At 43.5% G+C, this 27,898-nt stretch overlaps 1 protein-coding gene across 2 annotated transcripts in view; it reads right to left on the bottom strand.

The window, feature by feature from the left end:
• Positions 1–470: 470 nt before the first annotated feature.
• CLTB (clathrin light chain B) overlaps positions 471–27,898 on the bottom strand; it is a 37,481-nt gene continuing 10,053 nt past the window's right edge. The window contains exons 2-6 of one of the 2 annotated variants that reach the window (XM_088465399.1): positions 9,787–9,836; positions 7,348–7,465; positions 6,697–6,808; positions 2,897–2,950; positions 471–1,169 (exon numbers count right to left, since the gene is read on the bottom strand). In XM_088465399.1, coding sequence (XP_088321525.1) covers positions 998–1,169; positions 2,897–2,950; positions 6,697–6,808; positions 7,348–7,465; positions 9,787–9,836 — 506 coding nt within the window. In that variant the 3' untranslated portion in view covers positions 471–997. The remainder of the gene's footprint in view (positions 1,170–2,896; positions 2,951–6,696; positions 6,809–7,347; positions 7,466–9,786; positions 9,837–27,898) is intronic. The other variant, XM_088465400.1, reaches the window with a different exon arrangement.

Below are 27,898 nucleotides of genomic sequence, written 5' to 3'. Positions count from 1 at the left end.
CAAAAATCTAAAAAAAAAACTTTTTACACATTGTCATTATGGGGTATTGTGTGTAGAATTTTGAGGACAAAAATGAATTTATTCTATTTTGGAATAAGGCTGTAACATAACAAAATGTGCATAAAGCGAAGCGTTGCGAATACTTTCCCGATGCACTGTATTACTGTTTATGTACATTGGAAGGTGGCACCATATTATAATAATATAACAACAGTGGAACAGTGACCGAAACTGGCTTTGTACAACAGAAAATCTATCTATCTATAGAATGCCTTCGGGATACAGTTCTCTAGCAAGTCTTTGTTGCTGCAATTTATTATGTTGAGGCTCTAACCTGTGTCCGAGACCCTGTATTGTTGACATTCAAATGACCTAAAATTCAAATGACCTAATTAAGTATTTCTTGGAGGACAAGGTGATCTGTACAGCTGTATTTGAACAGTATAACTGAGCTACAAAACAGTCCAAAGAAATGTCAAAATGTTTTTTATTGATAGGTTGTGTCTTGTTTTTTTAATGTGCATCATCTGTGCATAGATTCTTTTCATTTTGTTACCCTATAACATGGCCATCTAAAGTACTCTGTAACCTCATCTGTTAAGCGCTTAATATGCAATCTTCTTGCACACATGCTTTTCTTTTCCAAAACCAGTGATGAGAAATATACAAACAAGCAGTTAAAAGCCAGGCACACATATACAAATAAAATAACACACCTGTAGATCCTCCCCCTCATAAGCCCACAGCCACCACATGCTCCCATTAAGATAGTCTTGATTTAACACCCATTACATTTAAAAGGATAATTCAATTAAATTAGAAGCGTTGAGACTTTAGATTGCGTTTCCAGTTCATTAGAAGGGTGTATTTTACTGGCAAGAATATGTAAGGGTTGGAGCATTTCTCATTTTGATGGCATCAATGAATGGGCCTCAGACCTGCGACAATGGATTCTTTGGTGTGAAGCAGGGAGGTGAAGTGAGGTTGAATGGGAGCTCTAGCGAGTTAGAGGTGTCTGTTTCAAGGAGATGAGCACAGATCTCAGACGAGAGACATCTTTTGACTGCTTGCTGCTCTTGGGGTTGAAGTCACAGAGTCTGGCAACACGCTCCCATTCTGACCCAGTTTCCTCGTCCTTAGTCTCTGGGACTAGTGCTTCATCAGATGCCCTATGTCATAAAAATAACGAGAAAGATTAGCTTCGTACCCTGGGTAAATAATGGGGGCCAAACTATATAAATGTTATTTTTTTAAGAGCAGCTCCAGCAGTCAGGTGTACTGCTGTACAGATACAGTACATGACAGTCTGACCTGTACATATAATACATGGTCTGTAATCCAGAAGAACTAGTCACATTGTCTCATTTAATCAGTGTGGTATTACCCAAATTCAAACCATGGCTTGATTGCTATTGGTCACAAACCTATACATATTTCCTAATATTTGTCTTGATATCTGAGCGATTGAAACACATTCATTTATCAAAAATTAAACACATTGTCTGAATACTGCTACTGTGAAAGCCTACTTTACATTTCACTGACCTAGGATGTGCGAGTAGGGCTAGGATTAATACAAAAGGTTATATGTTATACGCATGCACACACTCTGTGCAATGCGTTTCCTCAATTTCTAGCCTCTGATCCCTGAAAACTCACCTCTTCAGGTAGCTTATCAAACTCCAGAACCATCCACATAATTAAGCTGTTCTACACAATTACCTCCCCTTTACACAGCTCTCACAAAACTTACATGTGTTCTATTTCTACACTCACACAACTATCTGACCCCAGGCTAACATTGCTGTATAACAATCATGCAGCCCACCAAGAACTCATTGCTCTTGCAATCTGGCTAGATCAATATGCAATGTATCATTTATCCTCATGTACCAAATTCCTATTAACCTATAGATTGTGAGCTTGCAACCAGGGCCCTTATACCTCTCTGTCTGTTATTACCCTGTCTCGTTCTATTACAGTGTCAAAGCACAATGGAATATGCTGATGCTATATTAATAACTGTTAAAATCAAAAGTAGGTTAGGCGTGAAACATAATGACTGATAAATCATGAATGACTGATAACGATTGAGAACTCATTAAGGATCCCCAAATCTTTAGCCTAGTGCTGATGCACTGCTTCTTAGCTCCTGACTAACCCCAAAGTGCATGCATAAGAGGTCGTAAACATATCATGTGCGGTCACCACGGACAGCACACATACAGATAGGTAATCATGCAGATATATTAAAATAAATTATAAGCCACAAAATTGTGTGCAGATACCATAGAGAAAGGTGATTTTCTCTACATTATCTGCTCTCATACATGTGGATGTTCGATGGAAGGGTCAAATATCACTGGTTATGGCAGCTTTTGGAAATGTACATCTTTATGCATATTCCCCATTCGGGGAATGCGGTCAAACCTCTTAAAACAGCATTTTTGGAGGTTTGACTGCATTTTTGAGGATAGTGCCTGTCGCCCACTAAGAGATATGGATAGATGGTAATTCTGTGAATGATGTATCTTTTTCATCTTCCACCATATAGAACTTCAGAAATCCTATACATTAATGCCTAATATCACAAACTGAGAAGTCAGCTGTTCTCTGACTTAAGTATTGGAAAATGCATTTTACATGGTGGAAAGGTCAGCACTGACTAGTGTCAGGAACATTTATTTAATGTATAAAGCATATATGACTGTATACATTTTATCACACTGTACATTACTCATCATTATAACTTCTTAGTCGCATATCTATATGCAGCCATTACTAATGGTGACAACAATAGAACTATACACTATATGATGATACACTGCAGCCCTCTGAGCACCAGGAGATTTAAAAATAAAATAAAGGAAGAAAGAGTAAGAGAAGGCCAACATACACGTAACCAATGACCTCAGCATTAGGCTGCTGGTAAAATGCTTTGTCCGCAATCCTGGGTTAGCAGCATGCAAAGACAATGAGAAAGAGAAACAAAGAGAAAGACAGCAAAATTATATGAAAAAGAGAAAGTTAATAAAACAGTTAAGACAAATGGTAAGTAGTCTTTTTTTTTTTTTTTTAAATACATATTGTAAGACGCCCTTTTAATTACACGATATGCAGAACCCAGTCAATTTTAACATTTGCCAACAACAAATTTATGAAGACCTTAAACAAAACCTTTATTCATAACTTTTGTTAAAGCCAGATCCTATAGGGCAATGTTTCCCAAAGCCATTCTAACAAGTGCATGTTTTCTAGGTTTCCTCCTAAATGATTTGCAGATATGACATGTGGAAAAAGTGCAAATCCTGGGTATCGGCTTTGAGAAACGCTGAGGTAGGCTGGGCACACATTAGGCGATATGTCATTTTGAGGCAAATTGGAATGACACATGGCTCACATAGTATAGGGCAGGGGTGGCCAAACTCTGTCCTCGAGAGCTAACAACAGTTCACGTTTTCCAGGTCTCCTCACAGAATCACAAGTGAAATAATTAGCTCCATCTGTGGATCTTTCAAAATATGTCAGTGAGTAATGACTACACCTGTGCACCTGCTGGGTGACCTGCAAAACATGAACTGTTGGTAGATCTCGAGGACAGAGTTTGGCCACCCCTGGTATAGGGTGTACGCTGAATCGTGCATTAATTTGCGTCATTTATCGCATCTTCCCATCTGATGTGCTGCAGAGTTCGATTTAAGCACATTTAAGGGGGGAGGGTTAGGCACAAAGGGGGGTGACAGGTTAGATACCAACCATCAGGATGCTGCTGTCGGTATTGTGACAGGAGGCATCCCGACAGCCGGCATTACATACCCATTTCGTAGCAAATAGATTGCTGTGCTGTATGGTAATAAGATATTGTTGCATTATATTGCTGTGCTGCTTTGTGATACAGTAGCATAGTGTTGTAATTCAGTCCATGCTGAGGTTTATGGGAACTGTACGATACATATGGCAATAGGAATTGCATGGGAGAGACAGTAAGAACTCGGTATGGAAGTTATTCTACCTACACACAGATATTGTATCATCCATGTTACAGAGATATATGTTCTGTGTGTGATTGACAGTCAGTATGTTGTACTATTTTATACATATCTGCATTGTGATTAACGGTTTTATATTGAAACAGCAACTATTGAACTCAGAATGGTGTGTTGATGGAAATGCGGAAAAGACTGGAGGTAGGTATGGTGTATACGGGGATGTGTGAAAAAAATGTCAGATTTAGATTACACTGTCTCTGTACAAATAACAAGTGCATAATAACATATTTGTCCATATTACATATTTGTCCATATTACACCCTGAAACAGAAAAGCAATCTCATAACCAGGCAGGCTTCATGCTAGGGTAAAGTGGATGCGCATTTCCTGCACTTTAGATGATGGTGCTCAGGCTATTCTTGCCAGATGAACAGTGGCTCCCATCTCTGCCATGTAAGACTATAACTCTCAGTGACCTCCCTAACTATCCCCCTTCTCACACAGATGCCCAGTATTGGAAGGCAGCCTGTTCTAGACAAATATGTATTTGTACAATATTATGGTGAACTTGACGGTGCTCTGGGAGATATAAAAGTCTTCTTTTAACTTTCCTTTAATTGATGATTTCCTTTTATCAGACTTCTCTTTAATGTTCTTCATTTTCATTAGGAAATATACAAACCAACTGTGGGACCACTCACAAACAGGTGTATATTTTTAAACTCATTAACATGCTTAAAGGCCAATATATACCAATATAAAGGTAACTACTGTTCATTCACTTTTCATCTATTAATTTGCATCTGAAATGTGAATTAGAAATAAGTTTAGTGGTTTCCTGTAGGCTCATTTACCACCATTGCATTCTAAAAAAGATAATGCTTAAAACTACAATGCAAATATTATTTTCTACGTGATAACATTCTGCTACAAAGTACAATTGTGTCAATACCTAAAAATTACTCATGTAAATGTAAAACACTTTTTAAAAATAAGTCACTAAGTGCATCCATAAAGTTAGGTCTAATGAGTTTTTCCTGGACTATATACAGTATATATATATTTTTTAAATTGTTTATTATTAGACATTACAGATAAACATGTGACCATTTGTGTCAATATGGTCTTTTGAAGGGGTCAAATAAAAACTCCATCTAATTTATTATTATTTTATAATGTTTAAAAAAAAACAAAAAAACCTCCTCTTCCTGTGTACACTATTTTGAAAGCAATCCCTTCTGGCCAGAACACAAGAAAGAGTAATACAAGCCAGATGTTTTCAGTGTTATCCAAGACGAGAGAAAGCCGCTCAACGTACAGCTTTTTTGTGGCTACTATGTTTATTAAATTCATTTTTGAACATTTCTATGTGCATGAATATTTGTAAAAATAGAATCTTTCCATAGGATATATCAGAGCACCTATATTTTTATATAACCCAACTCTAATCTTCCTCTGCTTTTGTTATGGGAGTAAGAAAACTGAGCACAAGTGTATATTCCTCTTGGGGAGTATGCACAGACAGTACAATGCGTGACAGCAGCAAGGCTGTACCCAATACACATCACTGGATGAAGAGAACATAAATAAGCACAGAGCATGCGGCTTTTACAGAACAAGTCTGGTAAAATGTTGTAAACAAGGTCTATACATGATCAGTTTGAAAAGCAATGAGTACAGCACAGTATTTAAGGGAAAAAAAAGGAAAGAAAACAAGAGAATAAAAAACAATCATATAAATTCAGTGCAAGAAGTAATACATTCCTGTGATTCGTTTTCCAAGCGCACATATGTATAGATTTTACAAGATTGGCAAGTGCATTTTTTCTTTAGTTCTTTGATACAGCAAGGAACCTGTACTGGCAGAAAAATGCATATACACCGAAGACATCACGCAGTAACTATAAACTAATCCACCGTACTGTACGCCACATTCAGTGGAGTGTGGACAGATAACATATCCCACTGCAACTGCACCCAGTCTGAGATGCCGCCGATAATCGGGCAGCCACCTGCTAGGTCCCTCTGCTTAATGGCCAACCCCCTGGCCCAGGCACACACTGATTGGTCCATCTAATTCCCCAGTAACTACAAAATATTTTCACTGCACAATATTTACTATCCATCCACATTCCACTCAAGATAGCGTATGGTATAGTACAAATATTTTGCAGTTATTGGGAAATTTCAAACTGACAGTATTAAAAACAGTGGCATCTCTAGGCACGTGCCTAATGGGAGATTCACCACTATATACACCTGTAGTAAATCTGCCAAAATGTATTACTCTCAGGACTAGATTTACTAAAGCTTCTAAAAAGAGACAAGCCACTGACAATAGCAACCAATCAGATTCTGTCTATCATTTTCTAGGATGCAATAATGAAATGATAGCTAGGATCTGATTGGTTGCTATGGATAACACTTCCACTTCTCAAGTTGATGTTGAGGGGGAGATTTAGTAAATCTTCCCCTCAACATCTCAGAACAAGTCGGTGGAGGAGTTCTAGGCCTCATTGCTCATTGTTTTTTTATTTTCTTTTTAAACCATATGGTAAATGGATATAAACATGACAGCAGTTTTTTTCAAAACAAAGTGTGACTATAATTAAATCTCTAATTTAGAGGAAAAAATATTTAATTGGAAATATTCCAAATTGATAATAAACTAATAAAGCACTCACTACAGTGCAATAATGGCACAGACCTGTTTGTAACCTTATTCTTTTCTATCTGTTCACTCTGCCGCTGGTACCATTCCTCTAGGTCTTTCTTGGCCTTCTCTCTCCATTCTTGCTCTGTCACCTTGGAAGCGGCATCTGTGAAGCCCAGGAGACACATATTAGAGAGTTAGTGATGGGGGACAAACACAACACAAGATTGTGTATAATTGATTATTATGAGAAGGGAAACAGGAAAATCCATTCCTGGATTACAATGCAACCTAAGCAAATGTTAGTGCCGAATACAGAGTTTCCCTAACTCCACCACTACAGTCCAGGTTTTGTACGGATATCCATGTTTGAGTACAGGTGACTTAATTAGTTAATTTGATTTAACCATCTGGACTCAATCACCGATATCCTGAAAACACGGGCTGTAATGACGGTGTTTGGGAAACTCTGGCCTAAGGGTTTAGGTACGCCATCCCTTTTTTCAGTTTTTGTTTATTTTTACTCTTCTTTTGTTCACCCTGTGGTGGATGACGTCTTAACTTGGCTCAAGCGTGGGCATCACCGATCCCTATATTAAATAGACGCTGGCAAGATGTACCCGAGTTATTCTCTTTCATGATCCATCATCCATTTCTTAACTGTACAGTAGTCGACAGATTATAAAACACCACTGCACCCCTTACCCAATTCCTCCAGGCGAGTCTTTTGTTCTTCCCTCCACTTACGAAGACTTTCTGGCTCCTGGGTGAGTCGGTCAGCATGTGCTATAGCTGCATATCCATCATTGAATCCTGAAGACTCCTAGAAGAGATGAAGCATACAACATTCATTGCCTCAGCTCTATGTTCTGTGTGACATAGCTAATTTGTACGGATTATTAATAGCACTGATTTTTAAGGGTCCACAGTTCTGGATATTTAAGGAAAATGCAAGAAATAAAAGGTGCAGAGAAAGCCCTGCTCATGAGTCAGCTTAAACTGCAGCTGAATGCGGGGGTGCCATGAGGGGGTGGGGAGCGGGTATAATTACCCAGGCTTGTTCGAGGGGCCTGGAGGGGATACGGGCCAGCTATTGAGGGGGACAAATGCTCCACTTCACAGCGGGCATAGGGCCTGATTCAGATATGGACACAATGCCGATATTTGCGCAAATGAGCAATTATCGTCCAACTGCGCATGCATTGCAGTCGTACTGCGCACCCACCATGATACCTTAGTGATGCTGCTCGCAGTGAGGATTTCTTAGCAAAGTGATCGACATTCAGAGACCATTTGAGGGAGGTTTCGGGGCGTGACGGCAAAAACACAGGTGTGTAGCGGACGTTTTTGGAACATGTCTCCGCATACTACTGTGATCCCGTTTTGCAGAAATCTTGTCGCCAGTGTCTCAGTGCCCGCGGCCATTCTGCGAAACCATAGGGTTACTCAGATAGTTGATTATCAAAGGATCCGCAACCACCGCTGAATGTATGCAGGCACCTGCTTGGATCTCCAGGTGGCTGCATGCATTAGCATAAAGAGTGCCAACCCTGCGCTTATTTCTAGCATAAAGAGTTGCAGAGTAAATAAATTTTTCAAGAAAGGTGGATTGGGAATTTCTCATTGCAATGTGTCCTCATCCACCTAGCCTCAATACGCTATGCAGCGCAAGACGTCAGGGGCAAGTGAGCTGCAAGGTTCAGTGCGATTCGGCTTATGCCAAGCATCCATTTTTACATCCTTTTCTCTTGAAAATGCATCTTAGTAGTGAAAGGATGCCAAAACACCGCTTCTCAAGACTGCACTGATTAATTTGATATGAGACATTTATCTGGGATAGGTACGGGATGGCGGAAGTCGGGATCCCGACACCGGCATCCCGACAGGGTTATGATACAGATACTTGTCGGTAGGTATCCTAACCCTCCCCCTCTCCCTACCCTGACCCTCCTTCCCTGATGCCTGACTGAACCAAACCTTCCCCCCCTGGTGCCTACACCTGACCTCCCCCCCCCCCTTGCACCCTAAACCTAACCCTCCATTTCTAGTGCCTAACCCTAACCCGCCCCCCAACCCCGCTATTTACCTTTGGGATGACAGCGATCGGGTGTAAAAGTCACACACAAAAATAAATAAATAAATAAAAGAGGCTCGACACCAGCAGAGGCACGCGGGACATAGCACACCGAGAAGGGCTGTGGCGCAACTGCAGCAATAATGTATGAGGACATCTGTACTGATGCACCTCACTATGCACAAAGTCATTATTTCAATGAAAGATACATTGAAAGAAGCCTAGATAGATACTCTGCAAATACAACAAAGTTCCTTATTTATATGGCTTTACAAGACTTTTACATCCCACAAAACGAAACTTCCAAAACCTTAGAAATGGCAGAAGGAAAAACAGTTTGTTTTCCTTTACATAAAATTTGAATACAGGTGTAAGTTCTTCCGCAGGTAAGTCACACCGGGGCTAATTCCCCAGCAGATCACTGTTTGCTTATTGTAAAAGGTGCAAGTTTGTACAACACATACAGAAATAATAATGTCTGTAAGCAGATCTGGCACTTGCACTTCCTTATGCTTGGAATAGATATAGAAGGCCATGCGCACAGACTGCATACAGTGAGGGCGTATACGTGGATTTGAAAGCTGATGTAGACCAGCAAGGAGATACATATACACCCATCAGTAGCCATATCATTTGCCAGTGCCTAAGGACTGATGACAAGGCAGAACCATCTAGCTGATTCCGATTGTCTGACTAGAAATCACATCTTAATATTTTCTCACAATCCCCAATATTATATGATTTTGGAGGCCATTATGTATGAAATAATGCATAAAAGCTATATTTATTATTTATTAACAGTTTCTTATATAGCGCAGCATATTCTGTTGCGCTTTACAATTGTAAACATTAATAGAACAAAACTGGGTAATAACAGACAGATATATAGGTAGGAAGGCCCTGGTCGCAAGCCAACAATCTATAGGAATATGTTATATTACATACAGTATACACACATTCTATCTCTCCCTCTTAAAAAATGGATTTTCAAGAGGGGATTATCTGAAAAGGGTCAGGATTTATAGGTAAAGACCCCCTGCTCTACAGTGATGAAGACTTGTTACACTCACCTGGTACATATCTCCATTCACTGGAGTGGTTACCAAATCATCAAAGCCCCCTACAAAAATAAAACAAAAGAAATCCATGGTCAGTACAACATGGTCAGTACATGAAACTGTGGTACAGGTTCTTATTTAGCAACTGTCCTGATTTCGTGGGACACCTCCAATGTTCTGTGGTAAGGCAGTGTGACCTATCAGGAAGAGGTGTGACTTCAATGTAAAATGCTGGAAGGATCAGGGTGTTGCCTAACTTGTCCCAATGTTTCATTTGGAAACATTGGGGCAGATGTATGAAGCTCTGGAAAGTGATAAAGTGCAGAGTGATAAACGACCAACCAATCAGCTCACAACTGTCATGTTACAGGCTGTGTTTGAAAAATGACAGGTGGGAGTGGATTGGTTGGTCGTTTATCACTCTGCACTTTATCACTTTCCACAGCTTCATACATCTGCCCCATAGTGATGCTATGCAGGTGGTGCTGAGCTTTCAATGCACAGTACTTTACTCACAGTTTACACAGAGAGGTTCGGGGTAAAATACTATTCAGCGTTGTTCAAGGCCACTGTGTCTTTGCCGGTTTGGCCTGCTAAATTTAAATGGGCAATACAATGAAATACAAAATCAGTGTGCTTTGTATTTAACATGATCATCCCTTTAAATCCAGCAGCAAAATACGTGGTGACTTTGAAAAGCGCCTGATAGTAAATTTACCCCTTGGGCTGAGAGAATAGTATTTCATCATTAAGATGAACATCAGTGACATTATCAATATCCAAGTATTATCAGTCAGGGAGGGAAGAATTTGTAGTTAAACTTCATTTTGCTTCCTGTGATGCAGCATCAACAAAATATTTGTTTTCTACGGTTTACAATAAAACCAAAATAACAGGTTACATATCGACATTCTGAATGTCAACATAACCTACCACATTTATTGCCAAGTTTTCACCAGACACTAACACTCTATACTACAGAAACATTAAGGAAACACAGATGAGGAGGATCTAGTGATGGATCCAGGAGGTAGGGGGCTGCAATCACCCACCCCCCACAGCATAACACGTCTCGTCTGCCCACTACCTCTAGCCGGCATGTAGCAGCGCAGCGGCATATCATGCACGGAGAGAGGGGGGACTGCTGATGCTCAGTGGCAACAGCCTCTGTCCCCAGCCCAACGCACGCTGCTGTGTACTGGGCTGCGGAGGTCTAGGGAGGTTGCTGTCTCTGAGCATCAGCAGTATCCATTCTCTACAGCAGCCAGTGGTAGCGAGCATGTGAGAAGTGTTACGGGGAGGCTTTAGGATCTTCAGCCCTGATTCTCAGTGGGATGCAGCGGCAATGTTGGACACAGTGGATCATGTTTTTGGCATGCTCATGCCTCTCGACTGCACTGTGCATGTATCCTGATTTTGTACGAGTATCACAAATGTGAGGGGCGTTCCTGGACGCTGGCTGGGAGGTAACAGCGGTGTGGCTAAAAAGATGCATGGAGATGTTGCATCTTATGGGAGTGTCGCAGGCGTGTTGCTGAAAGCGGTTACGTATAGAGCGTACGCTGAACCGCTCACATAGTAGGCCAAGCTGTGTTTTAGCATCTATGGATGCAGACAGTGGGCATTTCAGCCCTTGCGCATACAGGCGCACCGATGTACAGTGAAATGCTTTGTAGCGGCATTAGTGTAAAGTTTATTATGCAATACCCTGGATAACTGGATGGGCTTGGCTGTGGAAAAGGACCTTCTCGTCTTTACTCCTACAAATACCGGATGATGGCGAGTGGTAGGAGGAACAGCTCTCTCTTAAGTAGTTCAAGCTCAGATGTGGTATGGCTCTTCCATTTCTCTCCCCACCATAGCAGAGAGGCAAGAGTACTCCACCCCACCCATTAGACACAGTAAGGAGACAATGAGTAGAATTTTGTTTACTTTAATATAAAAGGAAATGGATCAGGGTACCCACCCTAGAAGACCACTTAGATTGTCTTTCACCATTAGTCTTAATTCTCGAATACTTTTCGGAAAGAGAGATAAAAACTTAACTTTAAAGTAAACCCTTCCTACAATGAATACAGTAACTGAACAAACTACTATATTATATATACACACAAGAAACAATCATATTATATTTTGCTTTTTAGAATCTTGCTTAAAACTCATGGGAGCACCATGATAAATTAATTCACTCATGAATTTGAAAATCATTACTCATTCCCTTTAACTGCCACAGTTTATCAATACTATTAAACAATTCAAATATGTATGTACTCTTTATATGTCTAACTTTCAATGTTTTACTAGCGACCTATAAAAATATTTTCAGTTAATACTCTATATGACTACTTTACAACTTAATACAAGCAAACCATGAACCTGATTCAGAGATGGACAGAATTGCAGAGCCGCACACAAGCAGCTGTGCAATTCTGTCGCAGAGTCGCACACAAGCAGCTGTGCAATTCCGTCCATCTCAAATGCAAATGCAGCAGGAGGGAAAAAAGACACCTCCTTACTGCATCTGCGTGATCACAGCGCTGCAACCAAAGTCGTGATTGTTGTTCCTTTGACCAGGCTATGGTAGCTTAAGCTTACAGCAGCCTGAGCGGGTACTGCCAGCTTGCAAGGCCATGGACTCCGACCCTGGCCTTAGCACTCCCAGAAAACGGGGGCGACACCCCCCCGTTTCCAGGAATGCAGGCCATCCCTGCCCCCAAACGCTTATGCTTGCCAATCAGGCAGAGGCTTGGGGGAACTCTGTGCGGAAACGCAGAACAGTAGAAAACATCACAGATGTGCGCTAACCATTGTGGTAGTGTGGAAATCTCTGAACCACATCACTCTAGCCATTAGGAGTCCCTGACTCAGAATACTCCCTTATTTGTTGCAGCCGTCGTTGGTGCACTCTGATAGGACGTAATGTCTGTAAAGGGAGTCAATGCTGCATACAAGCTGTACAACCTGCACAACCAAAGATATCGCTGATAGATTCCCTCCAACTTTCTGTAGTGCAGGGTAAACTATTTTGAGTCTACACACTGATAGATATCTATCTATGATAGATATTTCAGTGAAGTTATGTCTTTACATGCAAATCTTGATAGGACAAAACACAGGCGTGCCAATGCGTACTAGCGCTGTTACATGAGCGTGCATAAATTATAAATTATCCACTGCGATGCTATATGCAGCCTGAGTACTCACAGAGTGCAATGAAGTTAGCAATTTCTGAGTAAGGTCAGAGCTGTGCAAGTGTGTGTGAGGCTCCGATTGTACACGATGTTACCGATGGTTTGCAGTCTTGCTAAGTATTACAGATGTGTGTAAGGTAAGGTGGGCGTCCTTATATTGTGCTGCGGCGGCATAGTGAACACAATGGACTAGCATATCATCGCAACAAGACAGCGTGCGTAATCGCAGTTGCGATCCGTAGTGAATCAGGCTTCATGTCTGTTACTTTGAGTCTGTCTGGCCTCAGTGCAGCTAGTAGTGAGGGAGTTGGGTTGCCAGCAGCTTAGCAGGATACAGATACAATAATTGTGTCACTGAATTCAGCTCCCTTTTTGCAGTTCAACTGATGCAGTGACCTGGTCACATTACCAAGAGGTTCCTGCAGTCAGCCAGCAGCCAAATCAGAACAGCTCTGGACTTGTTTCTCCTTCTCTGCTGTCAGCCAATCAGTACAGCCTTTATGGTGGGAGGAGGATCTCCTCCTCCTCTACGATCCCTCCCCTCAGGGCTGCCTCTCCTGCAGGTCTCGATTTTCCCCAGGTCAGCAGTGCTCCTGCCTCAGCGCACTGCCGCTAGCCTCACCACCTGACACTGCTCATGTGATATCCTCCTGAGCAGCTGCAGAGGCTGCTGGGAATTTACTAACATGTGCTGTAGCATACCTTAAAGACGCAGATGTGACTGTGGCAAAAGATGCAGCCACGGCCATGTCCCACTCAGAATCAGGCCCTTAATGTGGTAATTTGTCTATTTGATTCAAATTGAACTTTTTGCTGCTTTAGAAAGGACTTTTGGAAGAAAGAAAATACAAATAGATTTTGCTTTTAGTTAATTTTTACACAATTTAGAAAATCTCACTTTGACCATTTTGTGTATATTGCTTTTGCCATGTGAGGTGAAATAAACAAACTAAAGCTATTTTCGGGAAAAAACAAGGTATAATCTATGTGGGTAGTGCATAAATAATTAGTGATATTCATATGCGACCAGCCCAAAAAGAGCAAAACAGGATCAGCATTAGCAGGGGTGAAGAGTCTTTTTGTGTAAGCTACAAGCCAGGGCAATGTTTATCTGAATAATATATGTCATTTGTAACCTGTGCCCTACATAGCAGCATTAAGGAAACAATTGTCAGAGCAATTGTTAACTACTTCCTGAAAGTGATATGACGATCACATGAGTAAAGCCTTATTTGCAGAGCAAACTGGGGTAATAGAAGACTTCTACCTACCTATCAAAGAGTAACGGCTGGCGCAGTAGTCAGGTGAGATGTTAGGGTTAGGCAGCAAGCAGGAGGGTCATGGCTAGGCATTAGACGGAGCCACCAGGGACGATATGCTGACATTTCATCACTGTCTACATGATGAATATCAACATGGTCAACATTGACATTATGACCACAACGAAATAATGAATGTCAACATACAGTATAATATATATATATATATATATATATATATTTCAAATAAAATTTTTTTTTTTTTTTTTTAGACAACGGAAATGAAAGTCCAAACCCGGCCTTCCAGTGCCACCTTGCACCAACTTGCCAGGTCACGCAATCTTACCACTGGTAGCCAGTATCGTTGAAAGAGCAGAGTACAGAGTATCGCTCAGCTGCCCTGGTGATATTATCCTGCTAAATTAAGGCGACAGGAGGTTCTATTGCTGTAATAAGTGGCAATATGTCACGTCACATGGGTTCACTCCACGTTTAACCGGCAATAGCCAATTATTTTCAAATTGAAATAATTAATTTTGCATTAAAGGGAGAGAAAGCGATTTATAAAACACTAACATCAGCATTTAAAATATAATACAGTATCCTGTCACAGAGCACATCAGGCACTTATAATAAAACTGCAATATAAAAGCACTGCTCTTTTCCAGTTGCAACAACTATATAAAAATTAGTCATAAGCACTTCGGAAGCTTGAAAATCACTAGCATGAATCCTGCCTGAGCGATACATATATGGGCTTGTTGTGGAGTGTGGAGGCATACTGGATAGATTACACACTCAAAAAAATAGCCACATTTGCTTATAATTGAAGGTGCCAGTTAGGGAAGCCAATCATGCCCCATTTTTGCAATCACGGCATTCAGGATTGAAAAAAATCTCCATCCCGGGATTGAATTGTACAAGATATCCTTCTTTCCCCCCTGGTGTCCTACTCAGTTGTCCCCCCCTGGTGTCCCTCTCCCTAATTTCCCCTTCACCTTAGTCACACAGCAGTGGTCAAATGGTGCCACGTTGTCCAGTCTTCTCCCAAACTCAGCTGCAGTAAAAGAGCTGGAGTCCTGTGGTGCGGCTACTCTGGTCTGGAAACGCACTGCATGGTGACATCACTGCAGTGCATTTCCAGTGACAGAGCAACTGCATCATAGGACTCCATCTATTCTACGGCAGCGGGAGGGCCAGAAAGGACTGGATAATGTGAGGGCCTGAGAGAACCGGAGAAAGTAAGTATTATCCCACTGCCCATCTATAGGCCCAATGCGTGAGTTTACATATATACAAAATGCAAGTTGCTCAATCAGTTTATAGGCGAAAACAAGTGTTTGTAATGGAGGGTTTTATCTAAACAAGAAAAAAAAACACATTAAAAAGATCCCCCCAGCACACTGCAGTAAACCTGTAAAAAAGCCAGTACCCTATATGTACATAAATTAAAGAATGCACAGTTTACACATATTGGCAAGTATACGATACGTCCCTTGCCATGGAGCTTCTGCCAACAATGAGAGAGCCCTTATATTGGGTCATACTTTCATGTGTTTAAAAGCTAATATACCATCAAGTACACCACAATCCTCCGGGTGTAGTAGGCATTACCGCCGGACGCCGGGCCGGCGGTTCAAATCCCGACAGCGGCAGCCCGGCAAGGGTGAAAATCCTGATCGTCCCTAAGGTAAGTATCGCTAACCTAATTCTACACCATAACCCTCCCCTTAGGGGTGCCTAACCCTAATCCCCCCTCTAAGTGTCTAGACCTAACCCCCCCCCCTTCCCCGCTGCCTAAACTTAAGTCCCCCTGGGGGGGGTGCCTAACCCTAACCTACCCCCCGGGGGTGCCTAAACCCCCCTTCCCCTAGCCTAAACCTAACCCTCCGCAGGGGGGGGTGCCTAACCCCAAGTCCCCCCGGGAGCCCTAAACCTAAAACGGCTGCCCGCGCCCGGCATCCAGCTTGCCTTCGTTCGGTATGCCGGGCGTCGGTCTTCCGGCGTCTGGTTAATGACAGGTGTCAAGTTTTCTACGCCTTTCATTAGTACCACACCGTGATTAGAAAGTCTGGAAGCCGGCGGTCGGCATTTAGACAGTTCCAATCCTCCAGTATGGTACTACAGTGACCAGCACTACCTGCAAGCTACTGATCCCATATGCCTCTCACTGTAGAATCCGATAACCCAACATGGCTACATGTTGGGTTACATTTCCTACGCAACTCTATGGGGTGCAAGGGAAAATAAATCAAGTTACTGGCTGTGAAGCTCCATCACTCAACCATTCCAGAAGCCCTTTGCGGCCATTGCTTAGAACTGAATATCCCCCACTGAGTGTTTACACAATCATGGTGCAAAGTAGCATTAGATTTTCTAATTAAAAATATTTCAATGCAACATTTGTATTTATTTGCTTGTGAAAAGTAGTGTAGGGCACCACTAGATGGGACCCTGGGGGCTGCTACATGCAGCTGTCTTTTCGCCATGCTCCTCCACTCCTCTTACAGCCCCAGGGCAACATATAGGCGATGCTTAAGTTGCCCCCTAAGAGATTGTGCTATTTTCTTTTCACTTACAGATTTAATGACATGCATTTTGACCAGTTGTGCCCAAATGTTCACACACAACTGAAGTATATATATCACACACGGATACAGTGTATAGCATTTGGCACTAGAGTGCACATGTATAACTTTCTTACATGCCATTATTTAGCCTGACCATTGTTCGAAATCCATAAATGACATAACCAGGAGGCTGGAGCAAATAAAAGAATTGTCACAAATATCATTTAACTTTATCTGTGTGACTGTGTACTCTATTATTCTTGGCATTCCTCATGCTGACTCGGTTTCCCTGACACTGATGAAAAACAACCCCTTGCTGTTCTAGAATAGCTCATGTCAGCATGAGGACACACTCAGACAGACTAGGCTGTATGGTTTGTATTCTAATAGGAGTAGATTACCTTTTACATTGCAGTTAGCTTCAGTTTCCTTCTCTCATTCCATTTGCATAGGTAGTACAACTATAAATCTACCTATAAAATTTAAATAATAAGTCATAAACTATACATGTATATATTTTAAAAGGTGTTGATCTTAGTAAATATATAAATGTATTCTAATGTACTTAGTGGTTTAGAGAATAAGGGTTAAATAACTAAAAGTTGATTTCTGTCGAATTAAATTCGATTAACATTGATGGGCTTTCCAAACGCAAAGTCCGCATATTTCTCATCAATTGAAGGTGAAACTCTATGGATGATAAATACGCAGATATTGCGTTTGGAAAGCCCATCAATTGGCTCGATTCAATTGCCTGCGATGTAAATAGCGCCACGAGATAGCTCCAGGAGCTATTCAATTGTGCGTGGCATTTAGTCAGAGAATGCCCGTTCTCACGACTAAACACCCTGTTTAAGGTGCGAGAACGGGCATTACCCGACCTAACTTCCCGGTGCGATGCTGTTTTCCAGGCGCGATGGGTAGAAAAAAGCCTCGCGCCGGGACTTTTGTCGGATTTCTGCTCGCATCTCCAGAGGGGTGCGAGAAGAAATACTTAGTCGGGGTTAGCTGCGCGGTGTATTGAATAGCCTGGGAGCTGATTCCCGGAGCTATTCACTTTGCGCAGAGTAGTATCGAGCCCAATGTCAACTGATTTTAAATCTATCCTTAATAAATTTACTCCTAAATGTATGTTACCTAAGGATTCCATTCACTTGAATTGAATTGATAAAACGTATGTAACTAGGTCAAACAGGTGCAGTAAATGGCTCCAAAGAGTGAGAAATTGTTCCAGTGCTTGGAAAAATCGTATATACATCGTAGAAAATGTTCAAAAGATGCATCACACAAGGCTATACATAGTAATAGGGAGATACTACTAAACTAAAAGGTCCATTGTAAGGTCCATTGATACCTTCAATACGCCCACACTCTACAGGCAGTGAGGGACTCCGGTTTTAAAATTGACTGGGTCCTGCAGGACACGCTCTGGGCCTGATTCAGAGCTGCTCATAAGCGGCCGCTCGTTCGCTATGAGCGATGTTCGCACAACTGCGCATGCGTATGGGTCGCAATGCGCATGCGCCAACCAGTCATTGCGGTCGTAAATCGTGCGCTCGCAAAATAGCGAGGGGCTGCTGATTTGATTGCCAGAATGTACCGTTTGTGGGTGGTAACAGGGGAAGGTGCTTGAAAACGAGGGAGTGGAGATCCGAACGCAGGCGTGCCTAATGGTAAAAAGGGGGTTTAATGGGAGTGCATAATTAGTAAAGGAGCGTCATCGACCACGTCACTTGGTTGTCTTTTAGCCTGAACTGCTCGCAGTGATAGCGGTAGGATAAACCTACCACAAGCACTGCGAGCAGTTCAGATGCCTTTCGATGTACCCGATTAATCAAAAATACCGGAGATGACGTGTGATGCGAACGGCAAAGGGGCATCTTTACAAAATAGCGAGCGCATTTTTCGTTCGCTCGCTCAGACATAGAGGCGTCAACATACCGCAATGAGCGAGCGCTCAATTTAAATAGCCGGCCCTTTTTTGGAATGACCGTACGCAAATAGCGTCCGACTCTGAATCAGACCCTCTGTGCGAGCCACAGCTCCTGGCCCAATAACATCCTCAGCGTCACCCAACTAATCACCGCAGACGGGAGTGTCTCCTCATCCAATTGCAGCCTGAGACATTAGTCCTTCCCTCCCTGCCCACCAGCGTGCCTCTCCGCTCTCTAGGCTCGGCATCAGGCATCCTCCTTGTCTGCAGCGTTGTCCGTGGTGTCGGGTCCCTCCAGCAAACTGCGATCCATCCCAGACTTTTTCAGCCAGCTCTCTAAATGCAGGAGGCCAGGAAGGTGGACACTGCATGGGACAGGAGGTAGCTGGAGGCGGACAACAGTGACCCGACCAGGGGCTCCAAGCAGGAGGAAGGCGGTAACCACTGACTCATCGGCTGTCTACCCTTAGCCCCTACCTACCCCCAGTACTACCCCAGTTGCTATCCTGACTTCCTCCCTACCCCCAGTATTGCCTGCCCCTAACCCCCTCATTGCCCCCAGTACTGCCCCAGCTGCTGTCTACTCTTGGCCCCTCCCTACCACCCAACCTCCTCCTTGCCCTCAGTACTGTCACAACATGCTGTATGCACCTACCCCCTCCTCTACCACCAGTTCCACCCCAAATTCTCCCTGCCTTTACCCCAGCTCTACCCCAACTGCCATTTGCCCTTAACCCCCTCTACCCCTACTACCAGACCCTACCACTGTCCCAATTGCTACCTACCCTCACTTGCCATATATGATGGGACCCAGAAACAGTAGATTAGGACCCCCATTTTTTAAAGTGAGGGGTCCTTGGGGCCAACACTTTAATCAGCTTAATGCGATCACTGGCGTCGGATCTATAAAATGTTCAAATGGCTGTTTCTGCCAGCTGACAAGGACCTTAAAAAGGGTTTCAATCTAAACTACACAATTTCAGGATGATTCATAGAACCAGCTGATAAGCATCACTTACCTGGTAAGCATAACCTATTATACTAATTATAAAATATTGTATTAACCCTGTGTATTCCAAAAATGTAATTGTAAAACTAAAGAGGTAGTATATGTATACAAATGCTAAGATGCCCACTAATTTAAGTATAATAAAACAGCTGTGAAGAATATTGCAGCACAGCAATTATCCGGCCACAGAAGCAGATGGAATCTGTATGATTAACCGCCGGCCGCAAGGCTGGCGGTTCAATTCCCGACAGCGGCATCCAGACATGAAAAACCTGATGGTACTTTAAGGTAAGTATCGCTAATCTAGCTGGACCAATATGTAGCAACTATCCTTGTGTATCAAAACCTATTTCCCTATAGTATGTAACCTTGAGAGCAGGGTCCTCTTACCTCTATGTCTGTCTGTTATTACCAAGGCTCGTCTATTACTGTCTGCTCCCAATTGCACAGCCCAGCGGAATATGCTAGCGCTGTATAAGTAACTGTTAGTAATAATAAATGACAGTTGAAAAACGGTTTATTGGCGGAGTGGCTTTTGAGCTAGCCTCATTAAATCACAACTGGTTTCCACTGCCAGCTGCTGGTGGTTGGCTAGTGACCCTCCCGGTCAATTTAGAAAAGGAGCAGTTCTTGTTGATACCCTACTATTGTAATGGGGAATTCTTTGTGGCAATAAGAGTTGCCACTGCAGGGTCCTGCAATCTTTTACCCCAATAAACCAAACCTTAGGGGTGATCAGAAGAGTCTCAGGGCAGGGATGATAATATTTAACAGGAGGTGCATTTGGCTCATTGAGAGGAGCTATTTTATGTGGACCTCTTTAGAGGCTACAGTCCTTTGCGGACACGGCTCAGTCTGGTACCCAATCGTGAGGACCAGCTTAGGCATAGACTCAGAACTAGCAGGAAGACCCCACACTTGACCCCATTTTAGCTGGAACCAGCCCAGGTTCTACAGTACTGGTACTGGCTAAGGATTATTGGGTAATAGTGGACACAGGGCCTGATTCAGAGCCGGACGCTCTGACAGAGCACTCGCTCTGAATCAGGGCCTGGCCCTCTGGTTTTTCAGAACGGCCTCCTGGCCGCTCGCATAGCTGTGGGTGACCATCGCGACCATCGGGCTTGCGACGAGACCCTTGTGGTAGGGTCTCATTGCCGCAAGCCCAAGAGTGCTTTCGGCTCTAACAGAGCCGAAAGCACTCCCACTGACATCACTTGTGATGTCAGTGGGGCTGGCCGCAGACGGTAGGCGTTCCCATGGGAACGCCTCCGTCTGGGCAGCCACGCCCCCGGCCCACCCACCAAAGGGAAAACTATTATCAGGAAAGGCCAACCATGGGAGTGGAAGTGCATAGGCTTAATCAGGATTGTGATCTCTGGGCCTGATTCAGACCCGCTCACGAGCGATCAAGAGCGGGTCGATGTTGGCCCAGTGCGCATGCGCACGAGACCCGGATAGCGACAGGCAAGCCGTCGCTCCGGATCTCGCTACAAAGGGGGCGTGCTGTCGATGTTGAGCGACAGCACGCCCCCTTTGCTGGGCGTGCCGGGGGTGTGGCTGCCCAGATGGAGCAGCACGGGCAGCACGCCCCCTTTGGTACAAGACCCGGAGCGACAGTTTGCCCGTCGCTATCCGGGTCTCGCGCATGCGCACGACACTGGGCCACCATCGAGCGGGTCTGAATCGGGCCCACAGTCTTTGTACAAAAAAAACTTGACAATTAACAATAATCATTATCAACAGCCAAAACTTGTATGTACACACTTATTATATGCTACTTGCACATGATCCACTTATCCAGGTGCTGCAAATGGATGAAATTTTTAACTTTAAGGGATCAATCCAATTAGCTGCAAAAGGTGTCAAGTTGCCGTTGCACTCATCGCAATCCGCTCCCTGCCCGAATTTGCTCATTTTCAAGCAGATTTGAATTGACCTTTAAATATGTTTGAAAATTTTGCACATGTGTAGCGCAGCAAAATTTGTGCAAAACACATTTTTCATAAGTACATTTACTCTATGTCCAACTCTAAACCACGTTTTCTTTTGATTGGTTGATTTAGGTGACTGCGGGTTTTAAAACAATATAAAGACACTTATAAAGACACTGGACCACCAATTCAGTCTATCAGTGTATGGAAATGTGCATGTATAAAGCATCATTTCTTGAGAAAGTTACTCAACTGGTCAATCGTGGTGGAAACCGTTTTCTCAGGTATCGCTCCAGAATATCCCATAGAAGATGGATTGGGTACAGGCAGGACTTTGGCTCATTGAGAGGAGCTATTTGTTTGTATCGCTGTGCGCCCATTATTTCTGCTCACACTCTCCTGAAGTGGCGAGCAAAAATCAGCCCAAAGTGGGGTTTTGGTTGCCCAAACTACCATTTGGGTAGCGCATCTAGTAGTTTGCATGGGTTTAGCCGCTTTACATGGCTAATCTCAGTGCATTTGGGTGTAACATGCACGATAAGTAATGGGCACACGTAGCACTCACACCCATCAGAACAAACAATTTAATATCACCCGTGACTTTAGACCAGAGTTTCTCAAACTACGCCATTACAGTCCAGATTTTAGGTATATCTATCCTTGAGTTTAGATGGTTAAATCAAATCGAATTAGGTACTAGTTATGTCACCTGTGCTCAAGCATGGATATCCTTAAAAGCTGGACTGTAATGGCGGAGTTTGGGAAAGTCTGCTTAAAGGGGCCTATCCACTAGCAGTTATTGCTGAAAGACAAAAGATTTGAAAATTCCTGGGGCTGCTGTGACAGATATTGGTCATATAAATGACAGATTTTTGCAAACGACGAACGATATTGCATGACATCATTCTAGGAGTGGATTTTTTTTATGTTTCTATTCATTTTCATTAAAAAATCGTTCATCGTTTACCGCAACAGATATTTCTAATATCTGTCAGCGATAAACGATAATTGACCAACATGTTGGAGAGACAAAAGACCCAGTTTGTCGGCCGCGGGAGTGCACATTTTTATCGTTCAGAGCCTATACATTAGCAGATAAATTGAACGACTGAATGATAAATCGTTCATCGTTCAAATTTATCTGCTAATGGATAGGACCCTTTAGACAATCAAATTCCTCACATTAGATGGGTGCACGGTCATCCTGGAAGACTTTCCTCCCATCAAGAAAAACAAATGCTCCAAAATGGGGTGAAGATGATCTTTCAGTACCTATATGTAGCGATTAGCATTGACCTTGCCTGCTAAGAGAATGACTGCACTCAAACCATGATAAGCGCCCCACAACCTTACAGAATGACCAGAACCCTTCCTAGTTGATGGATAATTCATCTGACTAGACTACCTTACTCCACAGCTTGGTAGTCCACTACCCATCTTCGCATAAATGAAGATGTGAATGGATAGGTGTAATGAGTAGTTTATGGACTGTTATCATCTGGAGTTCTCATTGGATAGTTTCCTACTTATATGTGCAGTCTTCTGAATTAGGTTGCACGTTTTACCTTGAGCTTTAAATAAATGAACAGAGGCCCTGATTCAGAGCCAGACGCTCTGACAGAGCGCTCGCTCTGAATCAGGGCTGTCCTCAATTTTTAGAGCGGCCTCCTGGCCGCTCGTAAAGCTGTGGGTGACCACCCACAGCTATAGCGAGCGGCCAGGAAGATGGTCGCGATGGTTATCGCGATGATGTCGCGACCAACGGGCTTGCGACAAGACCCTTGTGGTAGGGTCTCGCTGCCGCAAGCCCTGGAGTGCTTTCGGCTCTATCAGAGCCGAAGGCACTCCCACTGACTAGTGATGTCAGTGGGGCCGGCCCCAGACAGTAGGCGTTCCCATGGGAACGCCTCCATCTGGGCAGCCACACCCCCGGCACGCCCAGCAAAGGGGGCGTGCTGTCGCTCAACATCGACAGCACGCCCCCTTTGTAGCGAGACCCGGAGCGACGGCTTGCCTGTCGCTATCCGGGTCTCGTGCGCATGCGCACTGGGCCAACATCGACCCGCTCTTGATCGCTCGTGAGCGGGTCTGAATCAGGCCCAGAGATCACAATCCTGATTAAGCCTATGCACTTCCACTCCCATGGTTGGCCTTTCCTGATAATAGTTTTCCCTCAGACATCCCAGGCTGACATCACCATAGACAGTGTTGCTCATGAAACACTAGCAACTTCAGCTGTCTTAAAAGGTGCCTATCCACTAGAAGACAGGCAAAAGACTGCACAATTACGACATTGTAATCGTGCAGTCGTTTGCCAGTCTGTGATGTGCCTAGACTGAATAAGCAGTCGTCAGTGTAGGCACATCAATCATCTGCAAACATGCTGAACCAGACCTTATAGTCAGGTTGACCAGCATGTTTGCACGATTTTCAATCGCTCATTTTAATAGTCTAGTGGATAGGCACCTTAAGTTCCCCAACAATCACACCTCTTTGGAAGTCACTTAGGTCACCTCTTACATCAATATCTCAGAAAATTATAGGCAAAAAGGTCAGTACAGTATAATTATACACAACTCTTACCATACTATGAAGCAATATACTTAACAAATGAGTTACAACTGTAAAAGGTACAAACATACTGTTCTTTTTCTTAAAAGTAAGCTTCATATTCTCTCATTTTAGCATAGTATTCCCCATTATCCAAATAAATATTGTGAACAACTCCTTTACTTTGTAGTCACAGATACCAGATATACTTATGGCCCCCATACACGGTGCAATTCAAAGTTGGTAAGATGTGTTGTACGAATGCCCTTGAAAATTCTTCCCTTTAAATTTTTCATAAGATGTGGTCAAATGGTGTACGACTGATCATTACGATCATAGGATAAGATGCATAGAAGTGTATCACATTGTACTCAAAAGATCGTAGATCTCTCTGCAAAACCATCTGATCTGTGATCCAACTAGAGGACGGCGGGGACACGCATCAGGGTCGCAGAACACACAAAGAACAACTATATGGGCACCTTTAGACAGCATGAATCTTATGTTCATTCACACTAGAACTTATAATGACCCAATATCAGTTGAGTAATGCAGTGGAGGTGAGCCACAACATCATAGTGTAACCATACGCGCCAGTTCTAACAGAAGAATTGTTATTATGATTTATTACCATGTATTCATATAGCGCAGACGGCTTTACAAAGAATATTTGGTAATTCACATCAGTGCCTGCCCCAGTAGAAGTTACAATCTATATTCCCCATCACATGCACATACACGCTAGGGTTGATTTTTGTCAGAAGCCAATTAACCTACCAGTATATTTTTGGATTGTGGGAGGATCCCAGAGCACCCAGAGGAAAATCACACAAGCACTGGAGATCAACAAGGGCCTTGGTGGGAATTAACCCAAGACCTCAGCGCTGTGAGGCAGTAAGTCTTCCCGCTAGGCTGTTTTAGCAGGGCGCCATCACCCTGTCCAATTTTAAAACAGCAAAACGCGCCCTGCCCTACCTACTAGTGCCCTGCTAAAACAGCCTGCCGGGTGCCAACCCCACACGCAGGTCGCAGTGTCCCGCGGGAGGGATAAATTGTGGTGCATGCGCACAGCATCTATTCACAGTGAGGGGGGAGCTTGGGGTCAGCCCAGCATGTCCGCAAGTGCCGGGCACACCCCCAAGAGTAACAAAAAGGGGATGCATCTTAAGGAAACACCATTTTCTCGTGGCCACACCACTTTTTGAATGACCGTCTTTGGCGTGCATGACGGAGCCCTTTTTACAGTCAGACACCCTGCCCAGCGCCGCACCTAGAATTAACACTACAGTGTCACGAATCATGGTTTTAGCCGCCTATACAGGGTTAAACATTCATTCATTGCTGTGTCTAAAACCTCCAACAGACTATCCCAGTGATTACCGCTCTCCTAGCTGCTCACAAAGATCGTTGTCTGCATTCAATCTATCGCTGTGCATCATCTATCAGCACCGAGGCTTCCACGCTGCACACAGACCGCTTCCAACTCCAGCTCTACCAGTGCACCTGCGGTGCATACCATCTGCTGTTGCAACACATCTTATCACCTGCGTGGATTCCACTCTGCGTTTTGCGGGCATCATCTGGGGCGAGATGCACTAACAGTGCTCCACTTACCGCCGGATACCGCAATTGTACAGATCGCATATGCACTAACATATGCGATCAGTACAGCAAAGGACAGCTCTTCCGATAAGAGCTGTCCTTTGCGATCCCTGCCGCCTTGTGGACTTCCGGGTTATGACCCGGGAGTCCACCTGCGCATGCCGCGGGGCATGCTGGGATTGATCCGATCGAATCCCTCATAGCAGCGCGATGCGGTAGAAGGCCATAGGCTTCTATAGGGTAACGCCAGCTGGCGTTACCCTCCGCATCGGAGCCCGGCGGCTAGCTGATTGATGCATACGAAAATTGCGGTAAAGAGGAGTTTTACTGCATTTTCCGTTTAGGGCATCCCGTCCCTGGACAGTGTTGAAAGTATCACTACACTCTGTGGCTATAGTGGGTTACTGCATAAATCTAGGTTGACTATTTTGGTTATCCTGTACTGTGTGCTCTTATCTTGGGCTGACAGCGTTGGGGTTCCAGGTCTGAAGGGCATGAGCGGGTCATTGCCTCTGAACAACAAGGCTTTGGTGGCAGTTTTTTGGCAAGAACTATATGATCGTATAAAGGACGAATTAGCCTCCAGAGACTTACCATCTAACCTGGATGAATTATGTCTAACAGAGTGAATATTCGCTTCAGTGAAAGACAGTTGGAAAAGAAGTTGGCACAACCCAAATTCCAATCAGTTCCTTGGGAGAGCTCACCATCGTCTTCCCGTCTAATCAATGCAACTTGGCAAAGCCAGTCTTTCACCCAGAGAAGGTGAGCGACGGTTAAAAGAGATTAGGTATCTATGGTGCCAAGCCTGGTAAATTTTTACAGAATTGTCCTCATAAGTCGGGAAAAGCTGCCTCCCAGCTGACGACAGGGAGGTCGGTCTAGGAGTGGCTCTTCGTACTCCCCAAAATAAAGACTGTGCTATATCTGTACAAATCAACTCCTTTATTTTCAGCTCTAGTGGACTTAGGAGCTGCAGGAAATTAGCAGTTCCCATTACGTTGACTGCTGTGGACGGTAGTCATATTCCTGGAGGCCGTATTACGTTCCAGATCAAACCGGTGACCTTGGGTTTGGGAGTATTGCACTCTGAACTATATTTCCTTCCTAGAGATTCCAGAATCTATGAGTCCAATTGTTCTTGGATATCCATAGTTACAATATCACAACCCACACATTGACTGGTCTTCACCGCATATTCTTGCCTGGGGCCCCAAGTGTACTGAGACTTGTTTACAGACTGTTGTTCTTCACTGTGTCACAATAGAAGAGGTGGCATCGGAATTACCTTTACCTTACAGACAATTTGTGGATGTGTTCAGCAATCACATCGACCTTGGGATTGTCCAATCGATCTAATCCCAGGTAAAATTCCTCCTCGTTGAAGGGTCTATCCGTTCCTGAAACCAAAGCCATGGCGGCTTATCTAATAGAGAAGTTGGAACGTGGCTTTCTTCAGCCCTCCTCATCTCCAGTTGGGGCAGGGTGCTTTTTTGTGATAAAGAAAGATGGCGGATTAAGACCTTGCATCAATTATCGGGACCTAAACGATATGACTATCAAGAACAGATACCCATTGCCACTCATCACCGAATTATTTGATGGTGTCAAGGGAGCCTCTGTGTTCACAAAATTAGATCTTCGTGGAGCATATAACCTGATACAGATAAGAAAGGGTGATGAGTGGAAGACCGCATTTCATACCAGGGATGGTCATTACGTATACCTCGTAATGCCGTTTGGACTATGTAATGCACCTGCAGTATTTCAGCATGTCAATTAAATATTCTGTGACCTTTTGTACAAGACTCTTGTTATGTATCTAGATGATATACTCATTTTTTTCTCCAGCTATTCAAACTCATCATTCCCACGTGAAGGAGGCTCTTAAGTGACTTTGACAAAATCAGTTGTATTGCAAGAGAGAGAAATGCACTTTTGGGGTAACATCCATACTCTTTCTTGGCTACATCATATCTGGTACTGGACTCGCCATGGACCCCAAGAAAGTGCAAGCCATCCTGAACTGGCCTCAACCTACCATCTTAAAAAGGTAATTCAGCATTTCCTGGGGTT

This window comes from Taudactylus pleione, unplaced genomic scaffold, assembly GCF_031769625.1.
Source record: "Taudactylus pleione unplaced genomic scaffold, aTauple2 ptg001990l, whole genome shotgun sequence".
Lineage (NCBI taxonomy): Eukaryota > Metazoa > Chordata > Amphibia > Anura > Myobatrachidae > Taudactylus > Taudactylus pleione.
Note: the sequence above shows the minus strand (reverse complement) of the source record. Positions and strands in the feature narration are given on the sequence as shown.